Source organism: Nicotiana tabacum, chromosome 11 (assembly GCF_000715075.1).
Source record: "Nicotiana tabacum cultivar K326 chromosome 11, ASM71507v2, whole genome shotgun sequence".
In the NCBI taxonomy this organism is placed as follows: domain Eukaryota; kingdom Viridiplantae; phylum Streptophyta; class Magnoliopsida; order Solanales; family Solanaceae; genus Nicotiana; species Nicotiana tabacum.
Window position 1 is genome coordinate 55,163,645 of NC_134090.1, and position 13,204 is coordinate 55,176,848.

General features: G+C 38.9%; 1 protein-coding gene across 1 annotated transcript; it reads left to right on the plus strand.

The window, feature by feature from the left end:
• Window positions 1-407: 407 nt before the first annotated feature.
• Window positions 408-13,035, plus strand: LOC107776465 (cyclin-dependent kinase C-1-like). The gene is given in 12 exon segments (NM_001325214.1): window positions 408-517; window positions 2,947-3,028; window positions 3,162-3,252; window positions 3,349-3,378; window positions 3,476-3,585; window positions 3,684-3,756; window positions 3,849-3,969; window positions 4,071-4,188; window positions 5,280-5,419; window positions 5,510-5,567; window positions 12,219-12,289; window positions 12,513-13,035. Coding segments are annotated over 12 exon segments (1,527 nt in total).
• Window positions 13,036-13,204: the final 169 nt, after the last annotated feature.

A 13,204-nucleotide genomic window follows, 5' to 3' on the forward strand; every position in this document is an offset into this window, starting at 1 on the left:
AAAAAGAATGTATAACAAAAATACCTACTTGTATATACAAAAAAAAACTAATAACAACTTGAAAAAGAATGTATAACAACGGAATTCTGAGGATTAAAATAGAAAAAAGTGGAAAAAGAGCATAACAACCGAAATTATTTCAATTGACAAAGCAATCCCTCATCCTATGTAAATTAGCAAAAAAGCCCTTTGGAAGTGTTCTGTGGAAAAGAAAAAAAGAAGAAAAACCCGCAACTTCACAGTTACAAAATAATCCCAAGCCGCCTCCATTACCTTTAGCGTTCCCCTATTTTTGAATTGAACCTTCCTCCTCTCTGTCAAACTCCACACCAACTATTGTTGTTCAATAGCTCATCAGGCAAAGTGTTGTTGTACACGCAGAGAGAATATTGAAGGTACAACAGAAGATGGCAGTGGCTGCTTATGGTCAGCTGAATCTTGAAGAATCGCCATTGTGGGGTTCTCGAAGTGTCGACTGCTTCGAAAAGCTTGAACAAATCGGTGAAGGAACTTATGGGTCTGTTGCTCAGCCTTTCCCCCCCCTAGAAATTTACATTCTTTTACTTTGCCTCTTATTTGGATAAATTGTTGCTGTATTTCTCAGTTTTTTTTTTAATTTATTTAATAATCGACAAGGATGGGTTGCTTTCTTGCCTCATTAAATACTGTAGAAAATAGGAGCTTTTGGTACATTTGGGATTGTTTCATTGGTATGTTATTTGTATTTTGCTCTTGTAGTCTTTGTGGGTAAATGAGAATCTTTTATTGTGGTTTTGTCTTAGTTTGCTGTAATGCCATTGCTTTATGATCTGATATTAGGTTGTTATTGAGTTTGTTTTCTTTGAAAATAGCGATTGGACCATTGGATTAATCTGTTGGAAATAGGCCATGTGAAGCATATATAAAGACTTATTGAGAAAAAGGCATACCCGGAAAATAACTGTCCCATTTATCAAGCAAGTGTTTTTTTCTTCACGTTAATGACTTAACTTCGTTCTTTTCATGCCTCAAGAAAATGTAATGTTATTTCTTGTGTAGCCCTTTGTCCCTGAACTTAAATATGTTATTGAAGGTTGCCTTTTGTTCTTTTTAGTTGTTGTGTTTCATTCTAACCATATTGAAGCCGATTAGTTGATTCAGTTCTTATCTTTGGCATGGTTTTGGGTTTTGAATAATTGGTTTTGTTTAGAATTTCATAGTTCAGATAGGAACTGAGTTTTGGTAAGGTTTCCACGATGTACTCACATAACACAGTGTTAGTGCTACTGTTGTTTGATAGAACTTTTGCTTATCGGAAAATAAGAAAAGAAATACTTTTGGGGAAACAATTGTTTGTCCTTTAAATAACCAGACCCTTTGTTCCGACCTCTCTCATCCTTCTTCAATTAAGGTTTGGGAAGGAGGGGCTATGGCTAGGATCTGGGGGTTGGAGAACGGTAGAGAGGTTGATGGGATCTGCATATGGGGAGGTGGTTTTGGATTGGGGCTGTTCTGATGAAAAGAAGTCACGGGTGGGGCAGGGAAATGGGTTGCTAGATGGTGCACTCGCTAGTTGGAGAGTTGTAGGGTTGGGGAATAGAAAATTGTACCGGGAAAGAGTGATGGAAGTGGCAGGGAAGGGAAATATGGATGGTGGGGCTACTAGGGCGGGTATAGGGGGTGGCAATGGGAGCTACGGTTGAGGAAGGGAGGGTGGAATCGGCAAGATGAGGAGGAGGTGGCTTGATGACACGCTGGTATGTAATGGCTTCTGAGGAGAGTTAATTCCTGTTTTTCTTCTTATTTCTTCGTGTCTCGTCTCGCCTGGAAGATGTAAGAGTTGGTTTTCCAAATTTATCCGCAGTATACTCAAGAGAATGTTGGAAAAGCTCTTGGTTTAGTTGAATTATTGTGGTAAGGATCGGTTAAAGGCCAGGCCAAAGTCATGCAACAGGGCAGTATAATGATTTATTCTCAGTCAGGTCATGCTTACAAGTTGCTAAACAATGGAACAAACAACTACCCCCAGTGTCCTTAGAAGATACTATGGAAATCAAGAGCCCCATGTAAAGTTGCATTCTTTATGTGGTTGCAGCCCATTTGTTCCTGCATTGTAATACAGCAGTTGTAGGACCTGTTCTTGAACATTTTTGGGCAGCATTGATAATGGCACAGTCAATCAGACAATTATTGGATGGTCAGTGGAGTTGCAGCTTTCACAAGTCTTTTACTCCCTCCGTTTCAATTTATGTGAACCTATTTCCTTTTTGGTCCGTGCCAAAAAGAATGACCCCTTTCCTTATTTGGAAACAATTTACTTTTATGCAATGATTTATAGCCACACAAAATATATGTGCCTCATTTTACACCACAAATTCAAAAGTTCTCTCTTTTCTTAAACTCCGTGCCCAGTCAAATGGGTTCACATAAAATGAAACGGAGGGAGTAAGAAGTATTGGAGGACTAACCCAGTATGTGTCTGTTGGATACTATGGAAAGGGAGGAACTTTAGGTGTTTTGAGGGCAGAACTAGCTCAATTCAGATTCTTAGTATACAGATGCTTAGGCATGCTGGCATCTTCTTGCAATCTACAGATTTGTATGATGAAAATCGCATGATAGATTTTATTGAGTCACTACAGGAGTAATTTTGTACAGGGGAGCTTCTTCTTTTTGTTTTCGTATAGAGGGCGCCTCATTTTGTAATGTCCAGAATTAGCTTAGTGCGTCCCTGCTCTTTGTTTTTGTTAATAAAAATATAAGTTACTGATAGTAAACGGCCATGTCATGCAATAAGGATGCAATTGGCGTTATTGCTTGGGACCATATTGCAACTATTGTAATTGGTGACTAGATGAAATTGATTCAATTCAGAGATGACTCCCCGAACTTTCCATTTGTTGATATTTCATTGGTTGCTTCATGGTTTGTATGCTTAGCATGATTGTCACTGTTGCTCTTTTCCAGGCAAGTGTACATGGCCAGAGAAAAGGCAACTGGGGAGATTGTTGCTTTGAAAAAGATACGTATGGACAATGAGAAGGAGGGGGTACTGTTCTTTCCCCCAATCATCACACTGTTTTTAGATTTGTATTTATCCCTTTTAAATATTAGAGCTTATTTTGACTAATGGATTGCAGGCCTGAGATTGATAATATGGTAAATTTTGCTTATTTCTGCAGTTCCCAATAACAGCCATCCGGGAGATTAAAATTCTAAAGAAATTGCAGCATGAAAATGTCATTCAGCTAAAAGAGATAGTAACCTCCCAAGGTAGTTCTCTCTTAATCTTAGCTGCTATATGTTTTGAAAATTTGCTTAAGTTGGGTTAACTTTTATTGTCAGTTCTGATATGAATTTCTCTTCTAGGTCCTGAAGGGGATGAACAAGGGAAGCTAGGTATTCCAGCTAAGATTTTTCTTATTGATAGTGAAGTTCCTTTCCCAACGTTTGCAGAAATTAACATTCATGAATTTCAATTTTCTTTGAGGAACAGATAATAACAAGTACAAGGGAAACATTTACATGGTTTTTGAATACATGGATCATGACTTGACTGGACTTGCTGATCGACCAGGGCTGAGATTCACAATTCCGCAGATTAAAGTATCGTAAGCCTAGCTATCAGAAAAAGATTTATACTTCTTCTGATTGTGATGACCATCTATTCACTGCACATTTATTGATGATATTATTTTTTCCAGTGCTACATGAAGCAACTCCTTACTGGTCTTCATTACTGCCATGTTAATCAAGTTCTTCACAGAGATATCAAAGGTTAGTTTTCATTTAACTCCCTGTATGTAACATATTGATCTTTGCAATTGTTACTGGAATCTCATGACACATTTGTTTCCTTATGTTTGCAGGCTCTAATCTTCTGATAGATAATGAAGGAAATCTGAAGCTTGCTGATTTTGGTTTAGCACGGTCATTTTCTGGTGATCACAATGCTAATCTGACAAATCGTGTTATTACTCTGTGGTACAGGTAAATCTAAAGCCTGTTAAAGCATTCTGCTTATTACTTTTCTTGTATCACTCTGAAATTTTTCTGCTCTTTCTAGACTAATATACGATAATCTTGGACAGACCTCCAGAGTTGTTGCTTGGAGCCACAAAGTATGGCCCAGCTGTTGACATGTGGTCCGTTGGTTGTATATTTGCTGAACTTCTGTTCGGGAAGCCAATCTTACCTGGAAAAAATGAGGTAATATCCTCTAAAACTTTTGCTCTGCTTCTCTAGGTGCTGTAGGTAGGTGTCAGTAGCTTCACTTTACAAGTTTACCGGTTAGTAGTGGTCCAAGGAATATTTGCTAATGTGCTATTGGCTCTATTCGTAAGGAGTATCTTTTACTTTTGTCAGATGGTGTACTAATCAAATTCTCTGGCTAACATGTTCTCAGCAATGAAGGATTTGGATTAGAAAACAACTTATTTGAACCAGATCTCACAATCAATTGAATAAGTTGAACAGGAAAAAATTTCTTAGCTAGTTTCTTCTATTTGATCTTGTTAGCTTGGCCCGTGATTAATAAACTCCATGTTAAGGACTAACAGCAAGCAAAAATCGGAGTAGCATGGACAAGGATTCAGTTCATTAGGGCACAAACATTCTGAAAATTTAGGGAGATCACATGAACAATAGAAGTATTACATCCTCTGTTATATGATGGTAATTGATTAGAAACCGAGCTTAAGATGTTAATTTGACTTATGTATTATGTTAGTGGTAGTAGAAGAAGATTTTAAGTTAGTAACGTAGTTGTAAAGTTTGCTGATAGACAAAATATCATATCAAAGTTTAAATTTTGAATAGTTAATGAATTTAAATTCTTCGAAGTGTTGTATAATATAATATTCTTATAAGTGGAATGATGTCAACATTTTCGAAGACATCCAAACTAGCAAGAGCGTAATATTAGTTGAAAAAAGGAGTAATATTGTTTTAAGGCGTGTCTGTATCTGCAAGAAATGGTAAGATTCTGAAATGTATTATCAGGCCATGGTATTAGAAACTCGAGGATGTGATTAAGTGAAGTCAGATGCATAGATTTATTTATTTCTGGTGAAAGGTAGAAGTCTGGTAGAAGTTGAGAACATCATGCAGTTCATGAGACCCCTTTCCAGTTCAATGTCTTTAAGCTAATTTAATCTGCTTCTCTTGCTGTGTGCCTCTTCTATTTTTTTTTCCTGTGTCTCTTGCTTCGGCTTCATGTTTATGCTAACCTTACAATTTTATGATTTCTGTTGGCTTCGTTGAAGATCAAGTCCCTCACTCTTACTCTTTTCTGATTACAGCCTGAACAGTTGAACAAAATATATGAGCTTTGTGGAACCCCTGATGAAGTTAACTGGCCTGGTGTATCAAAGATTCCTTGGTATGGCAAGTTCAAGCCAGCAAGGCCAATGAAAAGACGAGTTAGAGAGGTCTTTAGGCAGTTAAGTGTTCACTCTCTGAAATGCTGAGTTGTTTGAACTACTTGTTTTTGTAACTTGGCTAACATACTTAGTTCTTATTCATTGTGCAGTTTTGATCGCCATGCTTTGGATTTATTAGACAAAATGCTGACTCTTGATCCATCTCAGGTATTTTCCTTAATGTGGTTATAGTAACTAAATCTCAAACTACATTGGTTTACTTTGTGCCATTATTTTGGAGAAGGTGTTTCTTGAAGGTCTGAACATATCAGAAGGTGCTTAAGTACAGAAAATGATATGGATCAAACTCTCTGTTGCAACAAGAATATAGGTTTCTTGGGCATCTGAACTTATTTATGAGGTCAACATGTACACTCCTTGAGAGTTCCTTTCTGTCCAAAGGCACCTTGTTCATTAGTATGTCGCTATTCTCAATATGTAAAGTGTTAGTTACTGCTGCAATTTGTATGCTCAGTTGATTTGCTTTTGTCTGGTGTTATCAGAATTTGAAGAGGGATGTTGGTTGCGTATTTCTTAGTTCCCACAAGGATTATACCAGAACATATCGTAAAACAGTCACCTTTGTTAATAAATACAGTTCTTATTTCCCACCCATTTGATGTGATGCATTTTGACTAGACAAACATATGAAGTTAATTATGCATTTGCGATTATTCTGTTCTTATCTTTTGATGTATGTTAAGACCTAAAAGTGTAAAAAAAAAATTGAAAAATGAACCGGGCAGGTTGATCGTCTTTAAAAGTGAAATGAATGAATGGTGAATGGTGAATGGTGGTTAGAAGTTGTGATACTAAAAGTGTGGGCATACCCATAATTAGGGCATGCGGGTTAGTCAAGTGCATGATTTACAAAGGTTAGATGATACTTTGGGCTATCAGATAGGAGCTTCCATTAATTTACTTGAGCATGCCTTTAGTTGCCAGGTACAAAGCAAAATAGATGTCGAGAAAAGATTGAGAAGAGGTGTGAAAAGAGACTTCAACCTGAAAAGGCAGTACTTGTCTCTCGGGGTAGGATTATACTCATTAACAGTGTACTCGACTCTCGTCAACTTACCTTATGTCTTTATTTCCATGCCAGTCAGTATGAAGAAAAAATTGGACAAGATTAGGAGGAACTCTGCGGGATGGAAACAAGGAAAAGAGGACCTTTCACTTGGTGAAGTGGAACATGGTGATGCTGGAGAAACTTGAAAGCATATATTAGTAGTCTACTACTGAAACGGCTGTGGGGATATAGCAAAAAGGAGAGGATTTTATGGAGAAGGGTACAGGGAACAATGTCTCTGGTATATTGGTCTAGGCAGGAACCTATATAAATATTTAAGGTTAGTCATGGCCAGTGTTGTCAAAGGCTCATTTAAGGCGCAGTCAAGCCCTAAAGCTCAGGGAGGGCGCTTTGCCTCACTTAAGTTGTGCTTCAGTGTAGGCAAGGCATCAAGACGTGCCCCTTATTGTCCATGAGTTCTATCTTGAATGGAGCAATGCTAGACTTCAAATATAATCGGCAAATAAGTGTATTGGTTGTTAAGAAAAACAATATGAATGAATTTGTTACTTTTCTCTTGAATTACATATATATTTTTATTTTTTTTCTTCCATTGCGCCTTTTTTAACTAAAGCCCCCACTTAAATTGTGCTTTGCGCTTAAAGCCCCAATTGGACCTAGAGCGCTTTTTAGAGCTTTTCGCCTTTGACAACACTGGTAATGCCTGTATATAAATAGGGCTCAGTGCAAGACAATTTAATATATCAATAACATATTTTCTCTCATGCCTTCTCACATGGTATCAGAGCATCAGTGAGAAATCTCTAGTATTGTTGCAATCAGAGCAGCTGGTGCAAAAACCCTAGAAGACTCTGCTTTGGGAAGTACTAAGAATCGTGCTATTGTTAAAAGACTTAGAGCATGTGGCTGTGGGCCTGTGGCTTTAAATGCAGAAGAAGCTGATTGTACCATATGGAAGAGGCAACAGAACGAAATATTCTCTGTAGGGCTTCATGTTACAAGGAGATTGAATCAAGAGTTGGGCAACCCTTTCAATTGGCCACGTTAGGAGATAGAGAAATCTAAGGCCGCTTTTTAGGCTGCCTGCTTTATATGGTTGGTTTCAGATGATACGTGCCGCACCTGAAGCAATCTAAGGGATGTCGATTTGTAGCAGGTGTAGATGTGTAGCAGCGAGGAGGAGAACTGCAGTCATCTTTATTGCATTGCACAGTAGCGAGACAGATTTGGAACCTGTTTTATTATATTTTCTATATGCCTTTTGTCATGCTATGCATGGTCAAGGATCGGTTGACTGGCTGGCGCTGTTTTTTTTTTTTTTTTTTTTTTTGGGGGGGGGGGGGAGGGAAGGGAGTCAGCAAACCATTGAAGAATTCGTAAAAACCAGTGCCAGCTTGCGTATGTTGGTCTTGTGGGTATGAAAGGAATTCCAGATGTTTCGAATAGGAAGATCTTGTACAGAAACTAAAGTAGAGATGTTTATGGTTTTTGGTTTTTATGTAAAGGATGAGGATAGCACGTTAAAGTTCATTAATTCACTACAGGAGTAGAACTTTTGTACAGACGAGACTCCTCTTTGTTTTTGTATAGGAGGGTTCCTAACTTTGTAATGTCCTAGCACCATCTTAGTGTTAGGCTGTTTAATATAATATAATTATGACTTATGCAGAAAAAAAAAAAACCTTACTGCCTTGGGACGAGCTCATTGGATATTCATGAGAAGAGAAGAAACACTATTTCCTTGAAAAATTAAGGAAAAGATGATTACAATTTGATAGATAAGCAGAGGCATGTGGAGAAATGACAAAGACAACTATAATTGACAGATCAGAAGCCAGAAGGTAATTAGTGGCTGAGAAGTTAACTTATGCCTTTGTGTAGAAGAAAGTTATAGAATGCCAATAGATTGGATCAGTTAAGAAGAAACTTGCTATGGCAAGGCAACAAAGAGAAAAAAGAGGACATTTCACCTAGTCAAATGGAGTGAAGTCACTGCTACCAAGAAAGATAAAGGACTGGAATTAAAAACTTGAGGCGCACAATAGGAGCATACTCTCTAAGTGCAATGGAGGTTCAACTATGAAACTGGGACTTTCTGGAGGAATGTCATCCATACCAAGTATGGAGCAGATAATACCAGAAATGTGTCTACATCACATGGAGTAGCAGTCTTGAGAAGCATTAGTGTACTCTGGCCTTCTTTTAATGAAAATATTGATTTTGAAGTGGGTAATACTCAGAAACTATGCTTTTGAAATGACAACTGGATTAATCAGTGCTATTTAAAGACCAATTTCCTGACTCATACAGATTGCCAGCCAACCTGATGCCACCTTGTCTTGCTATAAAACAAAACACTTGAAACTTCACATTGAGATGAAATCTTAATGATTTGAAAGTGAGAGGAGTTGCTGCTTTACTACTTCTCTTGGAACCATTCCAAAGCCTCAACTTAAGTGAAGATACTTGAGTTTGGAAGCGACATGATAAAGGTGTCTTCGTTGTAAAACTCTTGTTACAAGACTTTTACTAGACAAGCCTTTAGTGCAGTCAGCGGCTCTGGTATCTGATCTGGATAACAAAAACCCTATTCAAAGTGTTCTGTGTCTCTTGGTTGGTGGCCCAAAATGCATGTTTAATACATGACAACAACAACAACAAACCCAGTGTAATCCTACAAGTGGGGTTTGGGGATGTTTAATACATGACAACCTTTAAAAAAATGGGTAATTTCTCGTGCAGTAGGTGCCACTTATGTGGGAAGAAGCAGGAAATATAAACCATTTTTTCATTCATTGCAAAGTGACAACAAAGCTATAACACATATACCCTAGCATAATTGGCCTAAAAGTGGTAATACCGAGAACTACCACACAGTTGCTACTCTACTAGAACAGAGGCAGAAAGAGGAGAAACAATTTGTTTTCTTTTTGGTGCTAGGAGGAGTTCAATATTTGGCCCCTCAGAATCCTTGCAAGACTAGAAAGGGGTTCCTTTTTTTCTTTTTTGATTTTTTGCTCACCTGTAAATATTGTAGCATTTCCTTAGTGCTGCTGTTATAATATAATTATCTTTCTAAAATAATTTATAGAATAAGAGTCATGGATGGTTTACTATTTCTTAAGTTAAATGACACAAATTTAAGAGTTATAGTTGCTCAGCTAGTGGAAGTACCGATCACAACACTGGTGATTTTTATTGTAGTGTGTTTTAACTTATAAACAATTTTTGAAATGGAAGAATGTTAACATACCCCATTACCTTTCAAAGAAAAAGAAATGGAAGAACATTATGGGTGTTCAATGTGCTAGAGATACCCGACAAAGTGAAAGAGTAGTGTTTTAAAAGGGTTGTGAGACTAGTATGTTATGTGGTGGTGAATATTGGGCTTCTAAGGCGTAATACACTAGATGAATGTCGTAAAAATGCAGATATAAAAAAGGGTGTATGATCATAAATACTGGACGAGGTTAGGACTGATCTGATTCAACAGATGGTGCAGGTGGCAGACAATTGGGTAAAGAGCGAGGTTGCTTGAAATGGTTTGGCCGTGTCGTAAGTGGACTTGTATCCATATATGCACCAATATGATGATTAAAAAGTGATTTAAAGGACGAGGTAACATGAAAGGAAGGTATCTAAAAGACCTGCATCACTCATGACCAATGCATAATTAGCTAAGGATAGAACAAAACAGGATCTAAAGATTCATGTAGGCACCAACTAGTTTGGATTAAGGTTAGTTGTTGTTACATTTACACTAGTTTGGATCAAGGGTAGGTAACAAAGCTAGCTGTTGTTACCTGGTATTTGTTAGGAGTCCAAGAACAACAACAACCCAGTAAAATCTCATAGGTGGAATATGGGGAGGGTAGTATGTTCGCAGACCTTATCCCTACCTCGAGGGATTAGAGAGGCTGTTTCCGATAGACCCTTGACTCAAGAAGACGAAAAGAGACAATAGATCTGTACCAACAGCATAAACTAGAAAAAGAATAATAGCATCGTAAGAGCCAGAAAGTAGATGGAAAAGCAATAACAATAACTAGTAAATAAGGCCTAGTACTATGAAAAACGGAAAAAATAGTGTGAACACAACATTAATCACTAGCAGTCTAGACAAAACACTATCAGACTAACCTCACACTCGGTACGAAGTAGGAAAATGCTCAACTACCTCCTAACCTGCAACCCTAATGTCCGACCTCCACACTTTTCTATCAAGGGTCATGTCCTCGAAAATCTGGAGCTGCGCCATGTCATGTCAGATCACCTCTCCCCAATACTTCTTAAGTCGCCCTCTCATACCCGCCAAAGCCCACCGCTCACACCTCCGTATCGGGACATCTAGGCTTCTCCTCCGCACGTGCCCGAACCATATAAGCCTTGCTTCCCGCATCTTATCATCTATGGGAGCCACGCCACCTTCTTCAGAATATTTTCATTCCTAATCTTATCTATCCTACTGTGCTCGCACATCCACCTCAACATCCTCATTTCGGTGGCACTTTTTTGTCACACAGGACTCCAGATGTTAACCTCTATTTAATCCACCCCACCCCTATACAATGTATGACATCCTCGTCGATATCCCCATCCCCCTGGATAACCGATCCAAGGTTCTTGAAACTTCCTTTCTTAGGGATGACCTGTGAGTCAAGCCCCACGTCCATGCCCGGTTCCCCGTCACGTCGCTGAACTTGCACTCCAGGTATTATATCTTAGTCCTACTCAACTTGAAACCCTTAGACTCAAGGGACTGTCTCTAAACCACCAGCCTCTCGTTAACGCTGCCTCGCGTCTCATCAATTAGAATTATGTCATCAGCAAATAATATACACCATGGCACCTCCCCTTGAATATGGTGTGTCAGTGCGTCCATCACCGGGGCAAATAAGAACGAGCTGAGCGCAGATCCTAAACCCCATAACAGCCAGAAAATGCTCCGAGTCCTGTCCTACCCCGAGTCTTAGCTCCATCATACATGTCCGTGGTCATTCTTACCGTCACACCTTTTACCTCCGGGCATCTCCAAAGAACCTCCCTAGGGACCTTGTCATACGCTTTCTCTAGGTCAATAAACACCATGTGCAAATCCTTCTTCATATCCCTGTACTGTTCCACTAACCTCCTAATAAGGTGGATAGCTTCCGTAGTCTAACGACCGGCCATGAACCCGAACTGGTTGTTAGGAGTCCGTTTCCTTTTATTATGTACTACTTGTATGTTAATATTGGGGTAAGTAAGATTTTAGAGAACCCCAAATTTGTTGTACAAGCCAAATTATTTAATATGGAATGAAATGGACCTAAATAGAGTGGAAAAGGTACCGAGGATACATATATTCAATCCCAATTAATATGGGATTAAAGTGTTGTTGATTGTGTTTCAAAAACCTGGACGGAAAAATAGCACCAGTAAACTGGAACAGCTTCCATATATCTTGATGCATTTCCCTTCTGACTTATATGTATATTTTACTGGTTTTGCCTTATTATTTACAGCGGGATCTAGATATTTTCTTGAGCAAGCCAGCATGAGTTATTGAAAGCCAACAAAATGGAGCTCTATCAGTTCTATTTATCTATTTATTACTTCAGAAGGATAACAGACTTTTGACATTTTTATTATCTTGTGTAACCCCAGTTTGGATATCTTTCCGTTCTTACAGAGACATCTGAACTTTACTTCAATGTCTTTAAATTATATTATAATCGGTTTGACTGCATATGGCATGTTTTCTATTCACATAGTAATTCCAATTTTGATCGATGCCTCTTTTTCTGCAGAGAATATGTGCAAAGGATGCTCTAGATGCTGAATATTTCTGGACCGACCCCTTACCTTGTGATCCTAGAAGGTGCTTTTGCATCCACATTTCTCAGTGCTGTTTGTGCATATTGTATTCCCTATAATGGATCTGGAAACATCTTGGCCAATGTTCTTACATCCACCTGTGGTCCAACTAATCTGAGATTTTTATGGGTTAATGAACGTTAGTTAAAGCATATCCTGAGATATATTATGCTATGTATACATATATATCTCTTCATCTAACAACTTGTTTCCACTCTGTTAAACAGCCTACCTAAATACGAATCATCACACGAGTTCCAGACTAAGAAAAAACGGCAACAGCAGCGACAGAATGAAGAATTGGCCAAAAGACAGAAGCTGCAGCACCCACAGCAACATTCACGCCTCCCTCCTATCCAACAGTCTGGGCAAAGTCATTCCCAGCACTGGGGTGGACCTAATCATCAAACCCAGCCTGCAATATCTGCTGCTGGTCATCATCAATATGGAAAGCCTCGTGGCCCTGGAGGCCAAAATCGGTATCCTCCAGGTGGAAACCCTGGTGGGGGGTATTATCAAGATCGTGGGGCACAAGGCGGAGGTTATAGTAGTGGGACATATCCACCTCAGGGACGAGCCCCACCTTATCCTGGTAGTGGGGTGGCTTCCAGTGTTCCTCGGGGACCAAGTGGTGGCTATGGTGTTCCTCCTAATTACTCCCAAAGTGGTCAATATGGAGGTTCTGGCACAGGGAGAGGTTCTAACCAAATGAGTGGAAACCGTAACCAGCAGTATGGTTGGCAGCAATAGAGTCGGACCTGTTATGCAAATCACTGGCTAGACAGCATCAAAGGAAACCATTAGCAATTGTAAGAACTTGTGGTTGGATGCAACAAATTTAGCAATCGGTTTATCTACAACAGTACATGTAAAGTCGTGCTATTTTGTGAAGGGAATCTGTGTGGTTCATTTTTGGCTT